This window comes from Balaenoptera physalus (assembly GCF_965194825.1).
Source record: "Balaenoptera physalus genome assembly, chromosome: 14".
NCBI lineage: Eukaryota > Metazoa > Chordata > Mammalia > Artiodactyla > Balaenopteridae > Balaenoptera > Balaenoptera physalus.
The window spans coordinates 53,093,416-53,118,422 of record NC_138893.1 but is presented as its reverse complement, the minus strand read 5'-3'; the positions used below and the strand labels follow the sequence as shown (position 1 = coordinate 53,118,422).

Here is a 25,007-nt window from a genome sequence, read left to right as displayed (position 1 = left end):
TACTGAAGCTTGTCATGAAAGTATTCTAAGGTGTTACATCATTCCCACAGGTGAAGCTTCCAGGAGCTTCCAGGTTTCCAAGAATATTGCAGGGGAGACCAAATTGCAAGGTTCTTTCTAGAAATCAGGGTAACCTGACACTAGCCATGCCTATGTCCAGCCACATATTAAGGGGTCTTGGAAAGGAAAGGGCCCTTAGGCTCAACTCTCCTGTCATTTAGATGAGGGAAACTGAGGCCCAGAGTGGAGAAGTGACTTCCTCAGAGCACTCCATGTCTGCCCCTTGCTCATCCCACATCCCTTACCTGGTCCAAACCCCAGTCCCCGACACGTGAACACTGGTGCACGAACCCAACCACTGCTTATGCCTGGGGCAGACACTATCTCATGAGTTTCTTCCCAAGGGCCATGTGATGGAAGGGCTGCTGCTAATTCAACATTCCAACCAGCTCTACTTGCCTCAGACACATTTTTTTCCCACTAGCTAGACACTCATACCCAGCAGAGAGTTTATTGGCATGATTTCTCCAGAAAGAGGCTGGAAGACTTCGCAAGTTCAAACTTTAACATTTTTATCAAGAGTCCCAAAGGGCCACCCTTTCCCTCTCCCATCATGACCACCAACCCCAATATGGCTTTCTCTACCACGGGCAGTCAGGGCCCGCAGAGCAGAAACAGCATAGGCCAAACCAGCAGACATGGGACACATAATCAACTGAGCAAGGAACCGCCTGGGAGCCATCTTTGTTAAGGGCAAAATAAGCCGCTCATGACACTGGAGAATACAGAAAAGACAGGACTATCTTGATTCTTCTGAAGGAGTGAGGGAGGCTGGATGGGGTAAAAAACATGTTCTCAGAAAGCATGCAAAGAAAGGCTTCACAAACAACTAAGGTGACACAAATATCTCCCACACTTCCCTTTTCAAAGATGGCCACCCCCGCGGTCCATTCAGAGGGAGCGCGCAGCAGAATCTACTGGGCGTGGAGAGAGAGACAAGCAGTGGGAGAGATTTAGTTTGCCACAAAGGTTGTTAGTTTTGTTTTTGTTTTTTCCTTTATTGATGGAATTTAAAGTGCATATAACTGAAGGCAAAGTCCAAGGCCTAGAGAAAGAGATGAGGCCCGAGAGAGAGGCTCAGAGATTCTAAAGGCGGCAGAAGGATACCCACCTAAAAAGGCCACTTGAGCTGCAAAAAGCATGGGGCAGAGAGATAGAAAATGGGAAAAAGAGAAAGGGGGTGGGGGTGGGGTGTGGGTGTAGGGAAGCGTTTGGGAGGAAGAAGACAAATAGCAGTTCAGAAATTCAGACAAAGGTGAGTAGTAGGAGTTAGCCTATATCCCAGGTAGGAAAAGGTGGGCTGAACTTAAGGTAGGAACATTAGTTTTAGGAAATGTGAGAAGGGGAGAAACAAGAAGAGCAATGGCCTCTGGCCAGGACACAGCATCCCAGGGGCCCTTCAGATGATGGCAGTAGTGGTAGGGCTTCTCGAAGCCTCTGTTATGGTCTTCCTTGGAGACCCCACGAGGGTCTAGGGAGACTCCCTCCAGCCAGGGGAAGGCAGGGGCTGGGGACCTGGATCTGGGGCCTCCCAGAGCTCCCCAGTGGAAGGCAAGTTGCCTTTGCTACTGGACCATGGCGGGGGCTCCACTCACCCACACAGGCTGTGCCGTCCTCGTTGGGCTCGTAGCCCCGACTGCATCTCTTGTTGGTCCGGCACCTGTAGCTTCCGTACGTGTTAACACACACGGGCTTGTCTCGAGGGCACACGAATGGGAACTGGATGCATTCGTTGGTGTCTGAAAGGCAAGGGGAGCAACTCACTGGGGGCTGTGGGCAGTGGATCCTTGCTCAGGCTCTGCTGCCCACCCCTCCCCCGCTGTGACCTTGGGCATGTCCTTTCTTCTCTCTGGGCCTCAACTTCCTCGCTTCAGTCCCCTTGGCTGGCTCCTCCTGTACTTGACCTCTACACGTGGGGGGCACTCAGGCTTGGTCCGGGGTCTTCTCTTCTATCTACCACACTTTCTCTAGGTGGTCCCTTCGTATATGGATGATTCCAGACTTTCCAACTCCAGCCATGACCTCTCCCTCGGGCTCCAGACTTGTGAATCTGTCTACCATGCATCTCAAACTTACTAGGTCCAAATGGAACTCTAGATCCCCCTGGCCCTCAAGCCTCTTCTGCCCCCTGTTCCCATCTTCCCCAACTCAATCAATGCCACCAGTCACTTGGCTGCTCAAGCAGACATCGGAGTGATCCCCGATTCCTCCGGTTGCCTTACCTCTGCAGGCAGTTTAACAACAGATCCTGTCAGTTCTGCCCCCACAGTACCTCTCCCATTTGGCCACCTCCTTCTCACTCCTCTGCCACCAGCCTGTCCCCAACCACCAGCAGCTCTTGCCTGGATTTCTGCAGCTGCCTCCCTCCTGGCTTCCTGGCTTTCCCCCTCCCTCCAATTCTATCTGCAATTCAGCAACCAGGTGATCTTTTGAAAATGTGAACCACATGTTTTTTACCCCATCCAGCCTCCCTCACTCCGTCAGAAGAATCAAGATAGTCCTGTCTTTTCTGTATCCTCCAGTGTCATGAGCGGCTTATTTTGCCCTTAACAAAGATGGCTCCCAGGCGGTTCCTTGCTCAGTCGACTATGTGTCCCATGTCTGCTGGTTTGGCCTATACTCTCCTGCTTAACTGCAAAGGGCCCTGAGAGCAAAGTCCAGACACCTTTCTAGGGCCTCAAGACCCTCCTTAACTTGGCGTTTGGCTCGTCCCTCCTCTCCTGGCACACTGGCCTCCTTCCTGTCCCTTTGACACACCAAGCCTTTTTCCTGTATCCCGGTCCTTGCTCCCGCTCTTCCCTCTGCCAGGAAAGCTCCTCCCTCCAGTCTTTCTGTGCCTGGACCCTTCTCATCCTTCAGGTCTCAGCTCAAAGCTCCTCTCCCTGTCCACGCCACCTAGAGGAGTCTTCAGAGAGCACCTTGCTTGACGGTTTCTTAACTCATCTCGTCCAGCGTTCGGGTCACACGTTTGTGGCCTGTCTCCCAGACTAGAGCGGACGCCCCTCCAGGGCAGGTGCTTGGCCTGCACCCCCAGCTCCCCGCGCGGGGTGCTATGTAGGACGCATACAGATGTCTGCTGGATGGTGAAAGGAAGACGCGGCTGCACTGGGGATGTCACGGGGTCTGCCCAGCACATGGGGAAGATGCTGGAATTTCTGTGTATGTGCACTGTCTGTTTAGAGTGGCTACAGAGGGGACATGAAGAGCAGAGGGGACTAATTTCCTCCTCAAGCCACCCTTCGAGCCATCCTCCTCCACTTCTCACTTGTGGTCCTTTGCCCATGCAGCGCCCTCCACTGGAACACTATCTCCCCTCTGCCGGGCGAACTCCTCATCACCCTTCAGGTCTCAACTCACACCTTACTTTCTCTGGGACACCTTCTTGGACCCTCCCTAGACTGGTTTAAGACCCCACCTTTGTGCTCCCACAGTCCCCTCCCCTCCCCCACCCCAGCCCCGCTCAGGCTGTGTGGTCATCGCTGTTTACTTGTGTGCCCCTCCCATTGGCTCTAAGCTCCAAGAGGGCAGGGACTGCGTCCTTGTTTACTCTTGCATCTCAGTAGTAAATGCATTCACCTGGGGCTGATGAGTATCTGCAGAGGGGACTTGGGAAGAAAGCTGCCTGAGCATCTGAAGGGCAGGTGGAGTCCTTGGCCTGACCCCTCATTGCTGGTCACTGGGATGGAAGACATTGGGTTGAAGACCTTCTGGGTGCTGAGCCTCTAGGCTGTCTCTTGGCCATTCCAGACCCTCGGGGGACTTTTAGAAAGTCCCTGGACCCTCACAGAGCTGCCTCACGGAGCCTGGCCGTGCTGCAGTTACCTGCCCCGAGCACTGCACAAGGCTGCAATTTCCCTTCTGTACTGTGACCACATGCTACACCCTGGTTTGCTCCAGTGTCCCCCAGCCATGCTCACCTTTGCTCACGGGCCCCCTTGCTTGCTGCTCTGTTAGAAGCAGGATGCGTGCCCGCCCTAGCCACCACGGCCCCCTGGGAGCCAGGCCTCCCTGTGAGCTCTGTCCAGGTGGTTGTGTGTCTCCTCTCCATGCCCATTCTCTCTGTATGCATGGCAGGGAAGCACTGCCAATTCCCAGAGCTGCTGGTCACTACCATCACTCCCACCTTGCCGAGTCACCTGGCGGTTGTCTTGGCATCTGAAGCCTCAGGGACAAACAACACATTCGCCTCCTCACCCTTCCGCCCCTTGTCTGCAACCTGAACCTTGCCAGGGCCCAGGCTGACATTCCCCAGTGAGATTCCGGCCTCTGCCTTGTCCCCTGGTACCGGCAGGCAACTCACCCATGCAATGGCCATTTTCCTGCTGGGAGAATCCTTGGCCGCACTGCAAGGTAGGCAGAAACAGAGACACTAGTGAGTTGAGAAGATCCCATCTCAGGTCCCCTCCTAGTTACAGCTGCAGAGCAGCTGTCACCCTGACCCCCAAATGAGGGCTGCTCTCAGCTCTGCGCCTGGGAGATCCCCTCCCTGCCAGGCCCCTTCCCTTGCGCTGAGAATAGGAGACTGGGCGGGGAGGCCAAGAACAGATCGGTGTAAACCCCTGCTCACTCCCCTTGCATGGGACCCACATGCCTGCGCCGGGACACCTAACAGAGTCTGTCCCTCCTGTGGCATCACCCTGAGACAGGCCGGGTCTCAGGAAGGCAAAGTGTAGAGAGGGGTGGAGAAGCTTTTAGAGGTTTCTGCTCACTCCCCGCACCCCCTTCTCTGAGAACCTTCCCCACTCACGGGGGTGGGTGCCTGCAAGCCAGGCCGTCCCCCACCTCTGGGCAGGGCTGGCTGGACAAGAGGTGGACATCCCAGCAGGAGGAGGGACTCAAAGGCTTTGTGGCTAGAATCTGAACTAAGTGGGGCTGAGACAGAGATTTTGGCGCCTGGTCACGCCGGGCTGTGGAGGCTTTGCTGTGTCTACGTGGAGGTCCCAGAGACAGCAGGCTGGTGGCTGGAGGCGGGGTGGCCGGGGACTCGAAACGGAACACTTTACACAAGACAGAAAATGTTGACTGTTGGAAATGACAAATGACGGGGTGCTGGTGCGGCTTCCTGGGGAAGGATAATGCTCCCCCCAGAGCCAGTGCACGAATGACAAAGGTCTTTGAGCTCCTGGGGCCACTGAGCTGCCATGGCTCTCACCCCGAGCTTCCCTTGCATTTTGTGAGCTCCTCTAGAACCCTCCTTGTGAGCCCCCTCTTCTGTGTGAGTTTAAGTGGGCCCCTGTTATCTACAATGGCGTGATTCTCTCTAGAGAGCGGTTTAGAGCTCTTCCCTGAGGAGCCCCCAGAGGCCCTGCCCCACCCTCAGAAGCAACAGCTTTGTCAGAAGCTTTGGAAAGAACCAGAAGTGAAGCAGGAGACCTGGGGCCAATTGTAAACTCTGCTCACAAATGGCTGTGCGGTGTTGGTGGTTTCTCTTTCTTGGTCTTGGTTTTCCTTCCCCATGAAATGGGTGAAAAATGCTTGCCCTTCCAATACCCCAGGGTTTCTGCGAGGAGCAGAAGAGATGTGGGTGTGACACTGGTGTGCAAACTACACATGGAGGGGTCACTATAAAGCCTGCCTTTTGCTAAGAAGATTTCTGTCATTCTAGAAACAAAGTCTGCAGATTCCTGGGAATCCAGCTTCAGCCCATGGGTGGGGCTTGCTTTTCTGGCTCTGAGGCCCAGATGCCTTTGCTCACCTCCAGAGGGGCCGGGTCCCGAAGTCTGTCCTCATCCCGGGGGTAGGGAATCTCCAGCACCGAGTTCGTCTCCGTGCTGGCCACGTTCCGGCTGGCCATCTTGCCATCGGGCCACGTCACCTCCACGCTGCTGGCCTCATCCTTCCCTGTGGGATGAAAGGAGAAAGGATCAGCTGCAGGGCAGTGTGCGGGGAGGGATTCTCCACAAAAGTATCATCATTCATTTATTCATTCACCTAATAAAAAATATGAATTGAACACTGTTCTAAGTGCTGGGGAAATAGTGAACAAGGCAGATGAGGTCCTGCTCTTTTAGAACAATGCCGTCCAGGACAACTTCAGCAGTGATGGCGAAGTTCTCTATCTGCTCTGTCAGCTATGGTAGCTGCTGGCCATGGCTGCTAAGCACTTGAAGTGGTGTGATAAGGAACTGAATTTTAAATTCAATTTAATTTTAACTAACTGACTTGAAATGGCCACACATGGCTAGTGGCTACCATACTGGACAGCACATTTCTAGAACTTATATTCTAGTGGATTTTGGAGGGAAGAGAGTAAAGCCTGGTGGTAAACATATTGACTTTGGAGTCCTGGGTTCAGATCTTGGCTGTACCACTTACCGAGCATGTTGGGAAGGACATGGCCGGGGGTGGGCATCTGGGAGACCTGGGGACAAATCTCAGCTTTACATCTGACTTGCTGTGTAATCTCAGGCGTGTTGCATTTATTTGTATTTGTATTTATATTGGATGTTAATAGTCTGATAGGGGCCGTCACTGGGAATATCCCTGTTTTTAGGGAGCTTCCACTCTAGTGGGGATAGACAGGCACACAGATGAACAAATAATGCCAGATATTGACAAGCTCTGTGAAGAAAACAAAAATAGGGTGATGGGATAAAAAGGAAGTAAGAGTAGGCTGGGGGCTTTTCGAGTCAGGGTGGTGAGGGATAGGCTCTTGGGGAGAAAGCATTTGAGCCGCGCTCTAAATAAAAGCTGAGGTGACAAAGAACCAGAAGGCAGAGGGCACAGGAGAAAGACCGTTCTACAAAGCTGAGATGTTTACAAAAACTAACAGTGGCGGAGCTCAGAGAACGTTCATGGTGAATCCATCTGCACACATCCTTAAAGCGACGTGTTACCTCACTGGCAGGAAGCAGGTTGGAAAGATTTGTCAGGTGTTTAGGCATCGTCAAAGCCGGCCCCAGCTCCCTGCTTAAGGCAACAGGCCCGTCACCGAGACAAGGTCAGGCTAATGGTGATGGACCGGGGTGGAGAGGAGTGGGGGATGGGCCTCACCTGCTGGGAGGGGCCTTCCTCCAATCAGTCACCTGGGAAAGAGGTCAGTGCTCAGCACGTGTAGGAGGGAGGCTGCAGCCCCCTCGCCGGTCGTCACCCACCAGGGCTGACCAGACGTGGGCTTGGTGCTCGGGGGGCCACCAATCCATACACTCCCCCAAGCATCACTCGCAGGCTGAAAAAATGATGTCACCCACACGTGTGTGCTACTTTCCCCTTAATGCATATAGACACTGTTAGAAAACAAGTGAAACTGAAAAGCGCTGTCAAGTTTATAGCAGCTTTTGGTGACTGCTGTCCACCAGTGGATTTTACAATGATCGCTACTATGGGGGTCGAGGGTGGTCTGTGAAACTTTTTCACGTATGAAAGGGGTTCCCGTATTTTAGAAAAGGGTTGAAGCTACGTCTAGACTTTGTGGGGAATCTATGTACAGACGCCTGTGTGCAGAGGTCTGCTCTGGGGTGGGAGCTAAGACAGGACGGCGTGGAAGGACTCAGCTGCGTCTTTCTCCCCGAGTCCCGGTGCGTCAGTCCGGGGCTTCCAGAGGAAGGTGCACCTTGAGAGCCACATCATCCGCTTCCTGAGCCTCCCTGTGTTTGGTTCTCTTTTGCTGCCTCCAACCCAAGGCTTCCAGAGAAGTCTCTTTGTAGCGTTCCAGCCTCGGGCCGCCGTGAATTACTGAGGGCAGGGACCAGCTGCTACTGTCTGGAAGTGTCAAAGGTGAGCAGCTCCTGCCCCTGTGCCCGCGATGGGGCAGCAGCACCAGAGAGGCTCCTGGAGCAGAGACTCGCACACAGTGCAGAGACCCCAAGACGCAGTGCAGCTCCTCTTCCCACGGAGACTCTCCCCTTCCAGGCCTGGCCTTACTGGTTCTGGGGTTGGCTTTATTAAGCCAGAAAACATTTCTCATGAACTCCTACTCCCCCGCTCCCTCCTTCCACAATAATTCATTTTGGGGGAAGGGGGTGAAAATAGGATTGGGGAGGTATCAACCGCCCCCTCTTTTACTGTTTTGAAGCAGTCTCTTGAGGTTCAAGAGATGTGGCATTTTTAGGGTGTTCAGCGCCCAAATTAAATGGCAGATGTAAAAAGTAAACACTTTTCTACTAAAAAAAAGGAGACAAAGAGCAAATGTTTCTCACCTAAGCCAACAGAACAGCTACATGAATACATTTTCCAGCCTGACAGAAGTGCCACAAATAACTCAAAAGAGTCGCCGAATATTCATAGACAATCACGAATTTACATCCTGCCTCTGAATCTAGCTTCCTCCCTTCCTCCAGACCCAGGGAGGGGCAGGACCAGGAGATAAGTCAGCCACCAGGAGAGCACATCTCAGTAGGACTCCCTCCTTTGTCACTGATTATTTTGCCGACTTGGGTCCTTAGTTTCCTCATCTGTAAGAAGGGAGCTCTACCCCATCCAGGAAGGACAGTTCTTCCTTGGAATGTCAGCCCTGCCCCGGCCGATTTTGACCCTCAGCATCCCCATCCTCATCATCTCTTAGACATGGGGGGACGCCCTGCAGTTCCCAAAGGGCTTTTGCTTGTTGGCAATACTGCTAGAGAGTATGCACCCCAAACTGCCAGGTGACCAGTGTTAGGGCATTGGATCCTCACGGCAGTCCAATGAGAAGGTACTAGTTTTATAATTTCCATTTTAGAGTCGAGGGGGATGAAACTTGGAGAGGTGAAGGGAATTGCTCACAGTTACCCAGAGAGGGAATGTCTGATCCCAAAGCCCATACCTGCTAAATCCTTGTTCTACTGCCCACCCCACCCCAATGACCAGCCCACCATGGGCCAAGCATCATGAAGGGATCTGGGATTTAGCAGGAAGGACACAGACCCAGGCCCCATCCTGGAGGAGCTGAGCCCCATGGGGGCAATGAACATAGTGATTATGTTATGATAAACTGGGAAAGTGCACCCATAGTGTTGGTACCACTTGGTGAGAGAGGTGGGTGTTAAAAGTCATTTCATTGGAGGATGCAGGAGGAACAAGAGCTTGTGAGGCAGAGAAGGGAAGGAAGGGGCATTCCAGGCAGAGGGTACAGCACTGGCAAAGGTGTAGAGGTATGAAAAGGGCATGTGTGTTGAAGATCAGGGAGAAGCTCAAAGTGGAAGTAGCAGGGTGTGAGCATGTGTGTTAGGTGGGGTGGGTGGGAGAGGAGACAGGGCGGGGGGTGGTGTGGGGAGGGACTCTGGAGCCCTCACAGGTGTGGCTGACTTGAATCCTCCCAATTACTCTGAGAGGGAGAGTTTATCCCCACTTCCCAGATGTAGACACTGAGGCTTGGCAAGGTGCAGTGACCTGCAGGTGTCTGAGCTAGGACTGGAACCCAGGCTTCTGCCCCCAGGTCCGGCTGTTCCCTCTGCCCCAGAAATCTCAAGTCTTCACGCAGCTGCACAAGCAAGGGGGCCTTTAAGCTGGCCAGACTGCGGGGCCGGTGTGTCAGGGAGCTGGGTCGTGAGCAGAGGAGGGCCCATTAAGAGCAGCAGGGAGTCGCCTCTGGCAGCTTTTAAAGGACAAAGGCCAAGGAGGCACAGAGAATCGCGCTTTTCAGAAGAATTACAAGCAAAACAGATGGTGGGAATACAGTTGGTGGAAGATTTTTGCACTTTAATAAAGTGGTTTTTATGTGGGCCACTGAATTTTCCTTCCCTAAATGAGCACCAACCGGCTTGGAGGCAGCTCTGAGTCACTTGCAAACCATCAGCTGAAAGGAAGGAGGGGTGTATGTGCAGGGGCTGGGGGTGCCATCAAAGCCTGGGGTGGGCTGGCCCAGGGGGTGAGCCCCCCGACGGGGGGCTGGTGGGGCAAGGAGATTACTGGCGCCTGTTTTCACTTACTGGGTTTGGTAGAGCTGCCTCAGCTGTGTGCTAGCTCGGAGCCAGAGAGCCTGGGTGTGGGATACGTGCGGTGGGTGTGCAGGGCTGGGATGTCGGTTCAGAGCAACCGGGGTCCAGTGGAGCACTCAACAAGGGCTGTGAGCAGAAACGCTGATTTATGAGCCTGGCGGGCCATCTGCAGCGGGAGGAGCAGGGCGAGGCCAGGGCAGGGTGGAGGGCGCAGCAAACAAGGCCAGGGGCTCCCCCAAGCGGGGGTACGCGGAATGGTTCTTTAGGATGAAGCTGAGAGCCCTCTGCACAACAGAGTGGGCCTGCTGGGAACCCCCCGGAAGAATGAAACACAGCGAGGTCCCTGAGTTTTTATTGTGTGATGCGATGCAGTCTGGACCCTCGGGGTGCACAGTGAGGGTCTGAGAAGCTGAGCGCTGTAACCACAGCTCAGTGGTGACCAAGCAAAGGCCTGCAGAGCTGGGAGGCGTTCCTTCTCCAGCCACCGAGAGATGAGCTGGCCAGGCACGTGGGGAAGAGAAGGGCCCGGGAGGCTGGCTGCTGAGAGGCACACGTGTGCGCCCACACACATGTCCACGGACAAGCCGCTCACCACACCTTGCTGCAAAGTCAGGAGGCAGGGAGTGGTTTTGGAGGGAGGAAGGAGCAGGGTCAGAGGGGGTGAGCAGGGGCGTTGCGGGTGCTGGAAGGGGGGCTTCCTGCAGCCCTTGCCCTTCCCTCACAGCCTCCAGCCGCATCTCCTTCTTAGTCATGCAGACGTCAAAGCAGCCCTTTCTGCATTCCTATTCTGGACCTGCCCCTTCTCAGCCCAAATACCACAAAACAAACTGTTCAGGATTGGAAACCATCAAACTGTCCATCAGTAGGGGACTTGCTAAATAAATTGTGAATGTGGCCACACAATAAAATACTGTGCAGCACTAAAGGAAAACAAAGGAGATATGCACAGACTTGGAGTGATGTCCAGGATATACCGTTAAGAGAGAGAGAGAAAAAAGCAAGTCTGGGAATAATAGAGAGAGTATAATAATTTCTGTTAAAAAAGATTCCAAGGCATATTTATCTATAAATGTGCTCCTGTGTATTTTGCATGCAATAAAATCGTATCAAAAGTATGGAACTGAAAGCAGAAACTAACACACCATTGTAAAGCAATTATACTCCAATAAAGATGTTAAAAAAAAAAAAAAAGTATGGAACTGGGAAAAGGCCACCCTGGAATACTATATTTGAATCTGCTCCCTGCCCCTTCCCCTCTGCATTCCTAATCCCCTCACCCTGTTCTGCATTTTCTTTTTCCATAGCACTTAACATCTAACATTTTATATATTTACCTAGTTGTTACGTTTATCAGGTGTCATATATTACTCCTCCTTCCACTAGAATGTAAGGTTACCCATGGTAAGGCTCTTTGTCTAGTTAGTTTTTGGCACAGAGTAGGTGCTCAGTAAGTGATTAGAGACTAAATGAATCAAAGGACACTGCCGGAGGGTGAAGAGAGAACGTTTCCTTTTTGCTTAATATTCCAAACATAGTGGCGAGATTATGGGTTATTTTTACTTTCTTTATTAAATGATGTTATATTTTCTAATTTTCCTATAACCAATATGCATTATTCCTGCAGTCAGAAAAAAAATTAAAGCCTTCTAATATGACTTTATTACATGCAAAATACACAGGAGCACATTTACAGATAACTATGCCCTGGGAGTGGCTCCTGGGCTCCTTCGCGGCCCTGCCCTCCAACAGCAAAGCCTGGCTTTGGCTTTCCTGGCTCTGCAGCTCCCTCTGTTCTGCCCGCCCTCTCCACCTGGCTCTGGGTGCCCCTGACAGTTTGGCCCTGACCTCCCTTTCCAGACTCTGCTCCCACCAGACCTTTCCTACTCTGTGGACACAGTGAACACTCCCACCTCTGGCCTTTGTTCAAACCAGCCCAGCCCCTGGATGCTCTCCTCAGCTCCCATCCACACCTTCCAAATTCCCACAATCCTTCTAGCCCTAGTTCAAGGCCCACTTCCTTGGGAAAACTGCCCAGAGCAGAGAGAATTTATCCCATCTCAGTCCTCATAGCCACTGGGCCAGTACGACAGAGCATCCAAATCTGTGTGCAACGAGAGCTCCTGTGTCCCTCTGCCTCTTTCACAATCGTGAGCCTGGGGGGCAGGGAGCATTTCTTTGTTTCATCTGTCTCTTTGCCCCGTCTCTGTCTGTCTCCCCGCTATTCTCTCTCTTTCCTCAATCCTTCCTTCCATCCGGCCTTCCCATCGGCTCCCTCTCTTCCTGCCCCACTGCTGGGCCTCCATCAATCAGGAAGGCCTGTGCTGTGCTAGATCCATGAAGTTCCTTCCGGACGTGGGGGCCTTGGAGCTGCAGGGATGGAGCTACCTGCCCCTCGCTGTGTCCCCCGCTGCTGGCCCTGCTGCCTGCTGAGTGGCCTCAGGGAATCTCACTGCCACGCCCAAGGCTGACCCACTGGGGCCGGTCTCCAAGAGCAGCCTTCCTTCTGCGCCTCTCTGGGAGTGGATCCGGCAACAGGGGAGGCTGCAGGGGACCCGTGGAGCAGTCTGAACCAGAGCTCAGACCCAGAACAAAGCCCACAGCCTTGCAAAACAGCAAGCATTGGCAGTCAGGGCGGTCAGGGACTCCCAAGCAGGAGCAGGACCCGTTTCCCTAAGCGGGGGAGGCAGACTGCTGTGAAGGGGCACGGAGGCCCTCGGGCCCCTGCGATCCCACCAGATGGCCCGGCTGAGGCTGCCCAGCTGAAGAAGCAGGTCTGGTCTCTTGGCGGGGACAGATACTGGCCAGAGAAGAGACCCAATAAGACCTATCATACACGTCTCAAAATAGCAGAGGCAGCTCATGGGATGTGTGGAAGGAGAAACCAGCCCCAGTCCTGGCCACACCATTGATTTGCTTTCTGAGCCTCAATTTCCTTATCTGTACAATGGGGTGTGGGTTGATATCCAAGCCAGACACCTGGATAAACATCCTACCTATGAGACCATGGCAGTCACCTTGGCGTGGATGGCCTCACTTGGGTCATCTGGTAACTGAGGGGTCATGGATGTCCAGTAAGAAAGAGGCAGAGCAGGAGGACCTTGGCTGGCTGTGCACAGAGCAGCTATGGGAGGTCTGGCAGTCAAGCCACAGTGGTTAAGACCTCAGACTGTGGTGTCCAAGGAGGTGGGGTCCAAATCCAGATCTCCCTGCTTTCTGGAGGTGTGATTTAGAGCAGGTTACTTAACCTCAGCCTCAGTTTCCTGACCTGTAAAATGGGGGTTATGATTCTTAATTCATCTTGTGTGGTGAGAATGGAATAAGGTATCTTATGCAAAGCACCTGTAGATTCGTGCAACTACCACCACAATCAAAACACAGAACTGCTCCTTCGCCACAAAGACCTCCTTGGGGCTATCCCTTTAAAGTCACACCCACCCCTCTCCTTTTCACCATTTCTAGCCCCCAGCAACTAGTGATCTATTTTCCATCTCTATAATTTTGTCATTTTGAGAATATTATATAAATGGAATCAACAGCATGTGACTTTCTGAGATTGGCCTTTTTTTTTTCTCACTCATCATAATGCCCATGAGAGCTATCCAAGTTGCTGTGTGTATCTATAGTTTATTCCTTTTGATTGCTGAGTAATATTCCATGGTGTGGATGGACCACAGCTTGTTGAACCGTTAACCTATTGAAGGACATCAAGGTCGTTTCCAGTTTGGGCTATTACAGATAAAGCTACTATGAACAATCATGTATAGATTTTTGTGTGGACATGAGTTTTCATTCATCTGGGATAAATGCCCAGGAGTGCAATTGCTGGGTCTTATAATGGTTGTATAGTTTAGTTTTTGTCTTAAAAGAAACTGCCAAACTATCTTCTGGAGTAGCTGTACCAGGAACGAACGAGAGATCCAGTTTTTCCACTTCCTTGCCAGCATTTGGTTTTGTCACTATTTTTTACTTTAGCTGTTCTAATAGGTGTATAGTGATATTTTATTAACACCACAGGTATACTGTATATCTGGTTATGTTATATATATGTATGCACACACATATATGTAATATACATACATACACATGTGCATATAGATATATATACATACGTATGTGTGTGTATATATATATAAAAGGCTAGTCTTTTATGTGTGTATACACACACACACACACACACACACACACACACACACACACACACACAAAAGACTAGCATTTTTTTAATACCACCCCCAGCCAAGAACCAATTTTCACCCTCTCGGGGGTGACATCACTCCCACTGATCATGCATGCTTTTCCCAAGCCTTCTAGCCAAGAGAAGGCACCAGGGGTTTGGTGAGACATTTTAATCACTGAACCGACACCCAAGCGGCCAGGGAAGCAGCTGGTTTGGATAGGTTTGGTGCAGGCCATTGTTTGAAGAACAAGGCCATAGCCTTGGACAAATGGAGGATTAAATACTCTGACCCCAAGGTGAACTAATTCGACAGAGGCACCAGGATGCGGACCCCGGCAAGGAGCGGGGCATGAAAACCTCCCTCCTGAGCTCAGGTTCACTTCAAAGCAGGGTTGCCTCCAGTAGCTGGTGTCACAGTAACGTGGTAGCTAGAAGATGCTCAGGCTGTGAGCCCTGCATCTCGCCGGGATTCGGGATGCAGTTAGTTTCAGCACCCACTGTCCCACCAATAGCTCACTGCGCACTCCCACCACCGCCCCCCGCCCCGAGCCCTGACTCACCCAAGCCAAAGTGTGCCACGGGCTCCATCTCACACAGGTAGCCTGAGCCCCCATCGATGATCCTCAGGTGGGCCCCACTCTTCTTGGTGTAGAGCACAACCTTAGCGCCCCTGGCGAAGGCCCCAAACCGGGTTCGCGGCACCACCCGCAGCCAGTTGTTGCTGAAGCCCTGCAGGGAGGGAGGAAGGCAGGCCCGGGCATCAGTGGGGTGGGCAGATGGGACAGGGAGGGAGGGTAAGAGAGGGAGAGAAGGAGAAAGAAGGGGACAAGAAAAGGGGCAGAGGAAAGAGAGGAGGAGGGAGCCGGGCAGTGAGGGTGAACAAGGCAGACAGACCGGCTGAAGTTTGCAAAGAGCAGCCCTGGAAAAGAGGAGGGAAAGCCAATAGACTCGGGGAAAACAGTGTTTGGAGGCGTGCCAGTGGAAGGCTGAGGGGCAAAGGGCTTCTGGGAGGCAGCTCTTCTTGGAGTTCACTGTGCTGCTGGGAATTTGCTTCCTCCAGGGCCCGGGATGTCCACTGCCCGCCACGCTGGTCAAGCAAGCATCCCGGGCTCCTTTGCCCTCATCCAGCCCAGGCTCAGCATGTTGGGCTGGGCTCCGTGGGTCTCCAGGTCCAGGCACACCTGATTCCCCCGGAAGACGGACAGCGGCTGAGCCATGGACTCTCCGTGGGACAAGATGAGGTCCAGCATCCCGTCTCCATCGAAGTCTGTCACCACACCGCCTGCAACAGCACAGATTTCACTCTGTCCATCGGCCAGGAGACCCACAGGAGAGGGGGGCTCCCGACCAGCGCCAGGTCCACGCCCTGAGTGTGGGAGGAAAGAGCACAGCGCCGGGGATCGAAGACTGGAGCTTGAAGCTCCTCTCCTTTCCAATGGCCGCTCATTCATGGAAGAGGGGGTCCATTTCCTCCCCCTGGACTTTTGAAAGAAAGCATGGGTGCAGATAATTCAGACTATGAAGGCTGCTTTCTGGTCTTTTATACACGCCCTTTATATCTGCACGGTTTTTGTCAGTCTATCGGGTGTTTGCGTATACCTGGTCTCCTTTTGGTCCTCACTACAACCCAGAGACGTGAGGAGGGCAGATGCAATTATCCCCATTTTATGGGTGTGGCGAACAAGATCCAGAAGATGAAGCACCTTTTCCAAGGCCACGGGCGAGGCAATGGCAGGGCCGAGTCTTGGGACTCCTGATCCAGTGCTCTCTCTCTGACACCAGGCTGAGTGCCAGGAGGGGTGAGACGACAGGATGCCCAGCCTCTCCTTTGCCTCTCCTCCCGGCAGAGCATTACCAGAGATGCTACTGCCCGTGGAATCCCACGCCTCTGACCCCGCGGCCCTGGGACTGGGAGAACGGACCGTCCCCTCCCCTGCTTCCTGCCTGGCACTCCCAGGGCCTCCTCCCCCACTCTCACCCCTGCCCCAGGATCTCAGCCCTCAGAGTGGCAGGGATAGGATGAGCCCTGCTGTGGGACTGGCTGCACCACCCCTCCCGCCCTCCCCCCAGGCTAAGGGCAGCACTGAGACAGGGGAGAGCAGGCCAGAGCCCTCAGGTGCCCTCACCTGTGCCCCGGCCCTCAGGCTCCAAGGCGTCGCCAGGATTGAGCTCCTCGACGAGGGGGTCGCCGTGTTCCCTGCGGATGATGCTGCGGGACAGGAGACAGGCTGTTCATGGACGACAAGATGCTGGCAAAGCCCCAGTGGGCTCCCTGGACCTAGAGGCCCACTAGCTCCGTCCTCCAGCCCCCGAGCACCCCGAGACCCTGCTGCACGGGGGCTGCCACCTGCACGCCGACAGAGCCACTCTGCTCACAGACCCTGCCTGCACCCTGGCTGCGCCTTTCTTGGGTTTTAATTCACGTTGGTAAATATTGATTTTTCCTTCTCTAATGGATGAATTATAGACAGCCTGGGGAAGGGCAGCTGATGGATGGAGAAGGGGCAGGGATGCAACTACCTTCAACTGACCTTCACTTTCCTTCAAGCGGCCCTGGGTTTCTGAGTTCTGAATACTACGCAGGGTTCCACCCCTACGCCAGTGCCATCTCCTCTAAGCCCTCCCTGATCGTCCTGCTAGAAGCAATGCCTTCCTGCTCTGCCTTTGTCACTTTCCTGGCCTCTATCACTTTCTGCCTCGTGTTGAAGCTCTCTATGAATGCATCTTATCTCCTCAGTTAGACGGCGAACTCTTTGCAGCCCTGGGACCATGTATTATTACTCTTCTTTACATCTCCCGCAGCATCTAACACAGTGCCTGGCTCTCAGGAAGCTCCAGACATGTCCGTGGGGTGCATGGAGGAATCCAGGGACAAAAGGGAAGAAAGGATCCCTTTGGGTTGCTGGGGTTTTGTCTATTTTGAACTCTGAATCACGATAATATTTGCTGTAGAAAAAAGTCCACTGTGAAAGTCCTGTTCTTTCTGCACGTTGAGCAGAACGCTGATGATGGCCTTGAGCTTTCCTCTCTAATTTTTCTCACTGGGTAGATTCTCGCAGCCTTGGGTGCTCTGTCCTGGCTGTGTGGAGCAATCTTGGGCCTGGGGCGGGGAGAAAGAGGACCAGGAAGGATCTGTATCGCTCTCCCCTTACGTTGCAGGTGGGGCTGTCACTCAAATCACAGTCACCAGAGGGCTGTGCTGTGGCCAGTGCTTTCTTTCAGGAGGGAGCCAGGGTCTCCTGAGCTGGAGCTTCTGGTGGCTGGATGGCAGAGGGTGCTGGCAGAACTGCAAGGTGTCTGCAGGGTTGAGCACGTGCCCTGGGAGGTGCCCTCTGTCCGCGCGGGGCGTCTGTGCTGAGCACATCCACGTGTGCAGTCTGGGCCCGGCAGTGCTCTTGTGTGTGTGCACACCTGCCGGAGGTGTGTCTGCCTCAGCCTGCTAGCACCCACAGTCCCTTCAACCATTCGTGTCCTGCAACCTCTGTCACGGCTGGGCAGAGACACCCCTGGGTTCAGGTGACAATGCAGTTAGGGGTTTCTAAGGCTAAAGCCCAGAAGTTCCAGGGCAGAGCTGGGCAAGCTCACTCAGATTTGGGCAACCAGGGCAGGCTTCTTGGAGGAAGGGTCAACAAAGCTGAAACCAGAATGATGAGTGAGTCTGTGTCACCCAGAAGCGAGAGAGAGGCAGATGGTGTGGGCAGCCCGAGGGGTCCACGCCTGGTGCAGCCCAGAACTGAAAGCTTGGGGTGTCTGGTGCTTAGGTGTAAATTGGGGAGTGGAAAGTGACAAGGCTGGGGACAAAGCCAGCCTGTGGGATGTATCAAAGAGAAGGTAGGGCTTCCCTCGTGGTGTAGTGGTTAAGAATCCGCCTGCCAATGCAGGGGACATGGGTTCGAGCCCTGGTCTGGGAAGATCCCACATGCCGCGGAGCGGCTAGGCCCGTGAGCCACAACTACTGAGCCTGCGCGTCTGGAGCTTGTGCTCTGCAATGGGAGAGGCCGCGACAGTGAGAGGCCCGCGCACCGCGATGAAGAGTGGCCCCCACTTGCCACAACTGGAGAAAGCCCTCGCACAGAAATGAAGACCCAACACAGCCATAAATAAATAAATAAATTAATTAATTAATTAATTAAAAAAAAGAGAAGGTAGTGGGGAGCTTCTAACGGGGTTAAGTGGAAGAGGGGTGTGGTCAGATTCGCATTTTCAACAGCTTGCTCTGCAGGACTGGACACAGGGTGGCAGCTAGAGAAGAGGGAGTGTGAAGGGTGGAGCCATGGGAACAGATCAAGGCACGTTTAGATGTGTAAGTGGTGCTACCACACACATCCTGCCTGGCCTGGGACGGTCTCTGCTCACACCTGTCATCCTGCCATTGTGAAAAGGGCCTCTGCACTCTTGTTAAGCACCTGGAGTGGGCGATGAGTTCCCTGGTTTCCCAGGCATCACTGAAGGACCGGCAGACTCACACACACCGAGGCTTTGCATCCCTGGTGACTCCTACAAGGAGCCCACCATGTTTCCTTCGGTGACACGTGACAAGCGCACTTGGTATGGGGCAGGTAGGGACTCAACTTCCAGAGTTGCCAGCTGAGTGGTGGCCCCAGCTGTAGCCCCTACACTCTCTGCTGCGAGCTCCAGACCCAGCCATCTGCCACAGGGACTCGGGGCACAGCCATGTAACTGGGAAGTGGCTTCCACTGACGCTGTGCGGAAACAAACACACTAACCCATAGGGTGACCATGTGGTGACCCTGCCCGCAGACAGCCCGGGGCCAGCCTGCCCTTGGGGTGGCGGGAGGGAGGCTGGGAGGTTTGACAGAGGCCAGACAGGCAGAGGAGGTGCCTGGGTGCTCGGGCCACACAGACTCCTTGGTGCTCCGGGCCCTGGCCAGTGACACTTTATTAGCCAGAGAAGGAAAGCAGTGTCTCTGTTAATGAGCAATTGATCTTCCGCAATTAATCTGGAAGTTGTGAATAAGCTTTTTGCAAGGTACCTAATTAGCAAATCTGGTGCCTTCAGGGGGTGATTAAAGCCGGTTGGGATTGATGCTTTGTTAATAATTATATTTTAAAACACGCTTAGTCACAGCTCTCGCCTTTTATTAATAGTTGAGGGCCCTTCTGGGGGAGGGGATGGGGGCCTTGGAGAACCGAGCAGGTGATCTGGCCCATTTCCTGCATCCAAGGCCCCTGGCCCACCCTTCTCTTGCCACCTGGTGCTGAGGCCCATTAGCATGTTTTAGGCCAGGAACCAGGGCCACATGTGTCCTGAGGTTTGCTCTCCAACAGCAGTTCTCAAACTTTGGTGTGATAAGAATCACCTGATGCCTAGTGTACGTGTTAAAAAGACAGATTCCTGGGCCTCAGCCCCTGAGATTCTGATTCAGGAGATCCAGGGTGGGTCCGGAGATTCTGTACTTTAAATAAACACTCTGGGTGGTTCTGATGCCAATGGTCTCTGGACCCCAATTAGAGAAAAATCGAACCTTTCCTCCCTGCATGCAGTGCTCAGATGCTTCCATTCTTGTCTACCATTCCCTCATCTACCATTAATTGTCTCATCCAGCATTTCCCAAAGGATGTTTTGCAGAGCACCAATCCCAAGAGAAAAATCTCTGAAAGAAGTATCTTGTAGTGAAATCTATTTGGAATACTCCATTCACCTCTTAGAAAGTAAAAATACTCATGGTCATGTTAAAGGCTCTGAGAAGTCCTGTAGTCAATACACCTGCCTGTCTTTGCTTCATCCAGATGCACCCAAACAGATCTGGCTCTGGAACCCCTTTGGGTGGTAGAGTGGAGCCTGGCTTCTAGGCACACTTTGTGCACATCCCCCTGACCATCTTCCCCCCAACAGCAGGAGGCCCGGGATTCTCCACCTCACCCTCCCACCCCCCATTCTCTCAGCCTCTTGCTCAATCCCTGTCCTTCCAGCTTCTAATGCTCCTTCATCAGGGGACCTTCCTCCTTCCTCCCCTTGGAGCGCCTCTTTTGAGTCCTAAGCCTTCCTCCCTGACCCCCACCCACGAAGGCTGAGTAGCCACGAGCCAGGCTGAAGCATCTACCGGAAGAGGCGGTTGGCTGAGGAGCTGCGGTGGGCGAAGTTGTTGAAGAAGATCTCCAGCTCCTGGTCATTGTCAAAGTCGGCAGCGATGACTGTGCGGACAGGGGAGGGCATGGAGAACTTGGGTGAGGCGATGTCCTGGGAGGAGAGAGGGCTACAGGTCAGTGGACAGATGCGTGGGGCAATGGGGGTGGGCTAGAGGCCAACTCTCCCCACCCCCGTGTGTGCGCGTGCACGCGAAGATAAAAGCCTGACCTAGCACGTCCTCTATCACCTTCCCTGTAAGGGTCCTAGGTATGCTGTGTTTAGGATCACATGAACCTCAGGCTGCTTGTAGGAGAACAAGGAGGTAAGAGGAACAGTCCTAATTTACACCGGTGAAGCACCTTGCTGTTCCCTGGTCCGGACCACATGGGGCCCTCCCATCAGTCACTTGAGGCAGGGCTGATGTGAGCACTCCCATTTTACAGGTGAGGTAACTGAGTCCTGGAGAGGAAGGGGAATTGCCCACTGTCATAGCTAATGAGTGGGGGCCATCGCCAGGGCTCTGACTCCAGACGCTATGCCCTTCCTAGTACGTGCCCTTCGTCCTCCGCAGTGAGAGGCGGAGGCTGGGAGGACACTGGGCAGTGCTGTGCATTTAAATCCAGGCTTCTCTGCTGACTAGCTGTGTGGTCTCAGGCAGGTTACTTAACCGCTCAGATCTCACCTTCCTCATTGGTAACACGGGGATAAATAATAGCTGCCCAGGTTGTGAGCATTGCAAGTAAAGCGCTTGGCACAGAGTAGGCACCAGATGGATCCCTGGCAGTCTGTTCTGGCCTTGCCCATGTCAGCCTCATGAAAGGTGACAGAGGTGGCCTTTAGCTGTGTTTTTGCTGCCTTTATTACCTTACTTTGTTTCTTGGGAGTCTTTTGATTTTTTTTTTTGAGACATTTGCCTTGGGGGGTTGCAGTATCAGGTACCTCTGCCCAGGGCTCATGAGGAGACCCCAGACCCAGGACAGCCCCGCAGGGACTTCAAAGTGCTGACAGGGCCTTGGTGGACCTGGTAAAGTGTCCCACCTATGGAACTTGCCTTTGAAATAGAAGAGCTGTGGAGGGCGGCCTTTTGTTTCTCAGCAGAATATCCATTCCGGGTGGGTTTGTCCCTTAAAGACCCAGGAGCCTGTCTAAGTCCCAGGGTCCACGTGGGGAGAATTAGGAAGGGCACAGTTGGGGTTTCTGGGAGTGGTCCTCTGCCCTGGCCCTGCCCCTGGGCCTCCTACTTCAGGCCCTCTCCCTTGGCCACAGGAATGAGCTGCCCACTCTGGGTTGCCCAGGGGAATAGGCTGTCCCCAACAATGCAGTGATGAAGCTGATTGAGAGCCTGGCCCGCCTTCCAGGGTGGGCTGAAGAGGGCCTTGAGAGCTGGTGGCAAAGAGACCTCAGGATCTCGAAGTTGTTATTATTCTATTGATCCTGTAAAAACGGAAACCTACATAGGCCCCTTGGGGTTGCCCCACTGGATGCCTGGGTTTCCAAGATAATGCATGTAAGATGCTTAGCACAGTTCCTGGCACACAGAAGGCACTTGATAAATGGGGTCTCTATTATTATTATTATTATTATTCCTCCTGTGAGCTCTGGGGCTGGGCTATCAGAAGAGTTAGTTGACATTTGGGGCTGGATTATTCCAGCTGGTGTATTGTAGGATGTTTAGCAGCATGTCTGTCCTCTGCACACTAGATGCCAGTAGCACCTCCTATCGCATTTGTGACAACCAAGAATGTCCCCAGACATTGTCAAATGTCCTGGGGTAGGGACAAAATCACCCCTGGTTGAGAACCTGGGTTAGAAGAAAAAGCTGAATAAAGATGGAAATCATCCAGGATCCCAGGAGCAGCTGCTCTGTGTTCAGGACGTACCTCTTTTTTCACCCAGAGAGCCTGGGTCTCAAGACTCTGCAGGGAGTGAGTGGCTGGCCCTGAGCACCCCAAGGTGGCTGCCTACAGGGGAGGGGCTTGTGGCAGCGCCCCAGACATAAGGGCCCTGGTGACTCCCCTGGGACCACCAAGCTTCTGGCAAATGCCGCCACTTCCTTGCTTCCTCGGGGGCTTTTGGCAAGACCAGGTGCCTCCAGAAGCACCCTGACTCCCGGAGGTCAGCTCTAACCATCCCATGCTCTCCATCACCCTCCTGAGAAAGGCCCAGACTCAAGTTCATTAGGCTGGTGGTACATCTCTTACTGTCACCAAACAGTCTTTCTGAAGAATTCTTGGTGTCACAGACTGTTGATAGCTCAGGGAGGGGGCACAGAGAGGGGTTCAAGGTTACCTTGTCCCCCACCTGCCGTTTGTCCAGAGGGGGCAACTGTTGGGAGCTCTGTGGCCTCAACCTCCCCTGTCCCCCCAGCCCCACTGTGCCCTTGGCCTGAGCCTCAATTTGAAAAGCTCAGGCCCAGGCTATGGGAAAAATGCTCCCGACCCAGAGAATGAAGCCCACCTCACTGGGCCTTTGCCCTGCTGCCACGCACCTTGGGAGGCTGCTCTCTCTCCTCTGCCAATGACCGTGCCCTGGGCACTACAGATGTCACAGCAGCCCAGGCGGGAGCCCATCGTCCCCCAGATGTTACCTTCCTTGTGGCCACCCCACCCCAAGGCTCTGCAGAGCCACAAGCCCCTACTCAGCCTGGTGGGAGGCACAGGCGGGGCTGCATCCCCAGGATGACAAAGCAGGGGAGCGAGGGAGAGGCTCCTTCTTACCCGAAAGCGCACCTTCCCGTGGGCGCTCATCTGCAGATAGAGGCGGTGGGGGCCATTCCAGTTGCCATAGACGATGTCCACTTTGCCGTCGCGGTTGAAGTCGGCCAGGGCGACACCTCGCCCGTGCTGGTGGGGGTCATCCACACCTGGGGAGGAAAGGCAGGCGCCCTCAGGGCAGCGCCCCCTGCAGGCTCCACAACCACTCACCTTGCCAGGGCCCCGTGAAGAGCAGCAAGGGAGCGTGAGCCTCATCCTGTCCCGATCTCTCCACAGGGAGAGAAGCTGGGAAGCCACCTGGGTGCAGAGAGAACCAGAGACTTGCCTTCAAGCTGCACCTGCCCAGAAAGTACTATTTTTACTCGGTTTTGGGGCAGCATGGGGTGGGGGAAGGAGACTTGTGGAGATTCTGGAGGACTAAAGCCCTCCCCAGCCACCCCTGACACTGGGATACATTAAGTTGATCATCACTCTTTTGCTCAAATTTCAGCGCTTCTCCAGTACTCTTGGGTCAAGTTCAAATTCCTGCCCGGGGAGCACAAGGCCCTTGCCCACCTTATCTGGTCTTTAACTGGTACCACTCTTCCCCCTTCCTCATAAGCACCGGCCACCCGGGGTTCCTTTCATTTCTCAAATGACCCAAGCTCTTTCCGGCTTCTGGGCTTTCGCTCAAGTTGGTCTCTCCTTCTGGAACGCTCTTGCCACGGCTCTTGGTTACTTGGCTCCTTGTTTTTTTCTTCTGCTCTCAGCTGTAATGTCACCTCCTCAAGGAAGCCTTCCCTGACCACTCCCATGAAAATAAGCCCCTCCCACCCACCCTGCTATTCATCCTGACAGCCTCCCATTCTCCTCCATTGAGCTGATCACACGTGCAGTTATGTTCCTTTGTGGGGTCCAGTTTTCCTACTAGACCTTACACTCCATGAGGTGAGGGTCTGTCTTCTTGTTCATCTGTGTTCCCACAGAGTCCATCTCAGTGCCTGTGGTGACCTGGTATTTTTCTGTAAATACTTGCTGAATGAATGAAGAGACATAAATAATTTGACAGAAGGCGACCAGGGACTTCGGTGACAGCAGAGAAAATACAGCACCATGACTGAGAAACGTACAGTGTGCCTTGTGAGATCTGGGAAGAAAGCTTATGGGTCCAGTGTCACCTGTTTGCACTGTCCCTGCATCTACCGGTGGCCAGTGGGACTGAGCTCATCCTGGGGGAGGATGGAGGGTGGTTTTGCCCAGAGGGATGGCCTGACCTCCTGGCTGCCCAAGGCAGACAGGATCCTTCAGGTCAAGTGCAGAGCTGACAGGCAGTGGAGGCCGGCTCTAAATACCTACGCTGAGTCTTCTGGAGGACAAGCTGCCATTGGTCATCAGGCCCTCAGAGATGGCAGGTGATAGGACAATATGATGGGGGATGGGGATCGCAGACCCAGGACACAGGGAGCTCTTGCCAGCTGCAAATACGGAGATCCTGAGGATAGGGGCCAGCAGAAAGCAAGGTGGGGCCCCGCTGAGAACCTTGGGGGCTGAGCATCCTCTTGGGGGAGGGTAGGATCGGGAGGATCTGGAGGATGGGTGGGGGTGGGGGAGAAGAGGCAGGGAGACCCAGGCTTGAGAAAGAGGGTTTGCAAAGGCATGGGGGCAGCCTCTAACCTCTAGGATGAAATACCCCATTAATTCTCTGCAAAACTCCCCAGCCCGAACGTCGGTGGCCTTCTGTGTTGGCCCATTTCTCTCCTATCTATGAGGCACCTTGACAAGGAGCTGGTTCCCTTTCACGAGAATAATCGGTGCCAGGCTGCACTTCACAGCAGCATCTGTTTGGGTGATGAATGCCCTCTTGACATGTCTTGTTAAACCCCTGCAATCACTCTGACTTTCAATTACGGGCATAGCACCTTTCCTCTCTCCTCCCGCCTGATACCTTCTCCCACTCCAACTTGCTCGCTCACCTCTGCTTCCGTCTCTTTAACACCTTATCAAATCCTCTAGGTTTTCTCCACCACCACCTCCTCTTCATTTCATGATTTTTCAGCAATGAGAAAATTTGCTGCTGGAGCGTTTAACAGGTGAGCTGGGTGGGAGGACGGGCCGGGGAGCTGCCTCCA

At 53.7% G+C, this 25,007-nt stretch overlaps 1 protein-coding gene and 1 long non-coding RNA gene across 6 annotated transcripts in view; both read right to left on the bottom strand.

Moving 5' to 3' along the window:
• Positions 1-25,007, bottom strand: part of CRTAC1 (cartilage acidic protein 1) — a 146,507-nt gene that overhangs the window by 12,215 nt on the left and 109,285 nt on the right. Inside the window, exons 7-15 of one of the 5 annotated variants that reach the window (XM_082424127.1) lie at positions 22,903-23,048; positions 20,160-20,296; positions 16,221-16,303; positions 15,276-15,376; positions 14,655-14,823; positions 5,756-5,901; positions 4,361-4,403; positions 1,656-1,799; positions 552-831 (exon numbers count right to left, since the gene is read on the bottom strand). In XM_082424127.1, the coding sequence (XP_082280253.1) occupies positions 800-831; positions 1,656-1,799; positions 4,361-4,403; positions 5,756-5,901; positions 14,655-14,823; positions 15,276-15,376; positions 16,221-16,303; positions 20,160-20,296; positions 22,903-23,048 (1,001 nt within the window). In that variant the 3' untranslated portion in view covers positions 552-799. Of the gene's footprint in view, positions 1-551; positions 832-879; positions 1,190-1,655; positions 1,800-4,360; positions 4,404-5,755; positions 5,902-14,654; positions 14,824-15,275; positions 15,377-16,220; positions 16,304-20,159; positions 20,297-22,902; positions 23,049-25,007 lie in introns of those variants that run through there. The other 4 variants (XM_082424124.1, XM_082424123.1, XM_082424126.1 and 1 more) reach the window with 4 other exon arrangements.
• On the bottom strand, positions 10,254-14,626 carry LOC309642520. Its single transcript, XR_014253238.1, has 2 exons — positions 13,492-14,626; positions 10,254-10,514 (listed from the first exon to the last, which is right to left on the bottom strand). It is a non-coding gene; the product is annotated as an uncharacterized lncRNA (long non-coding RNA).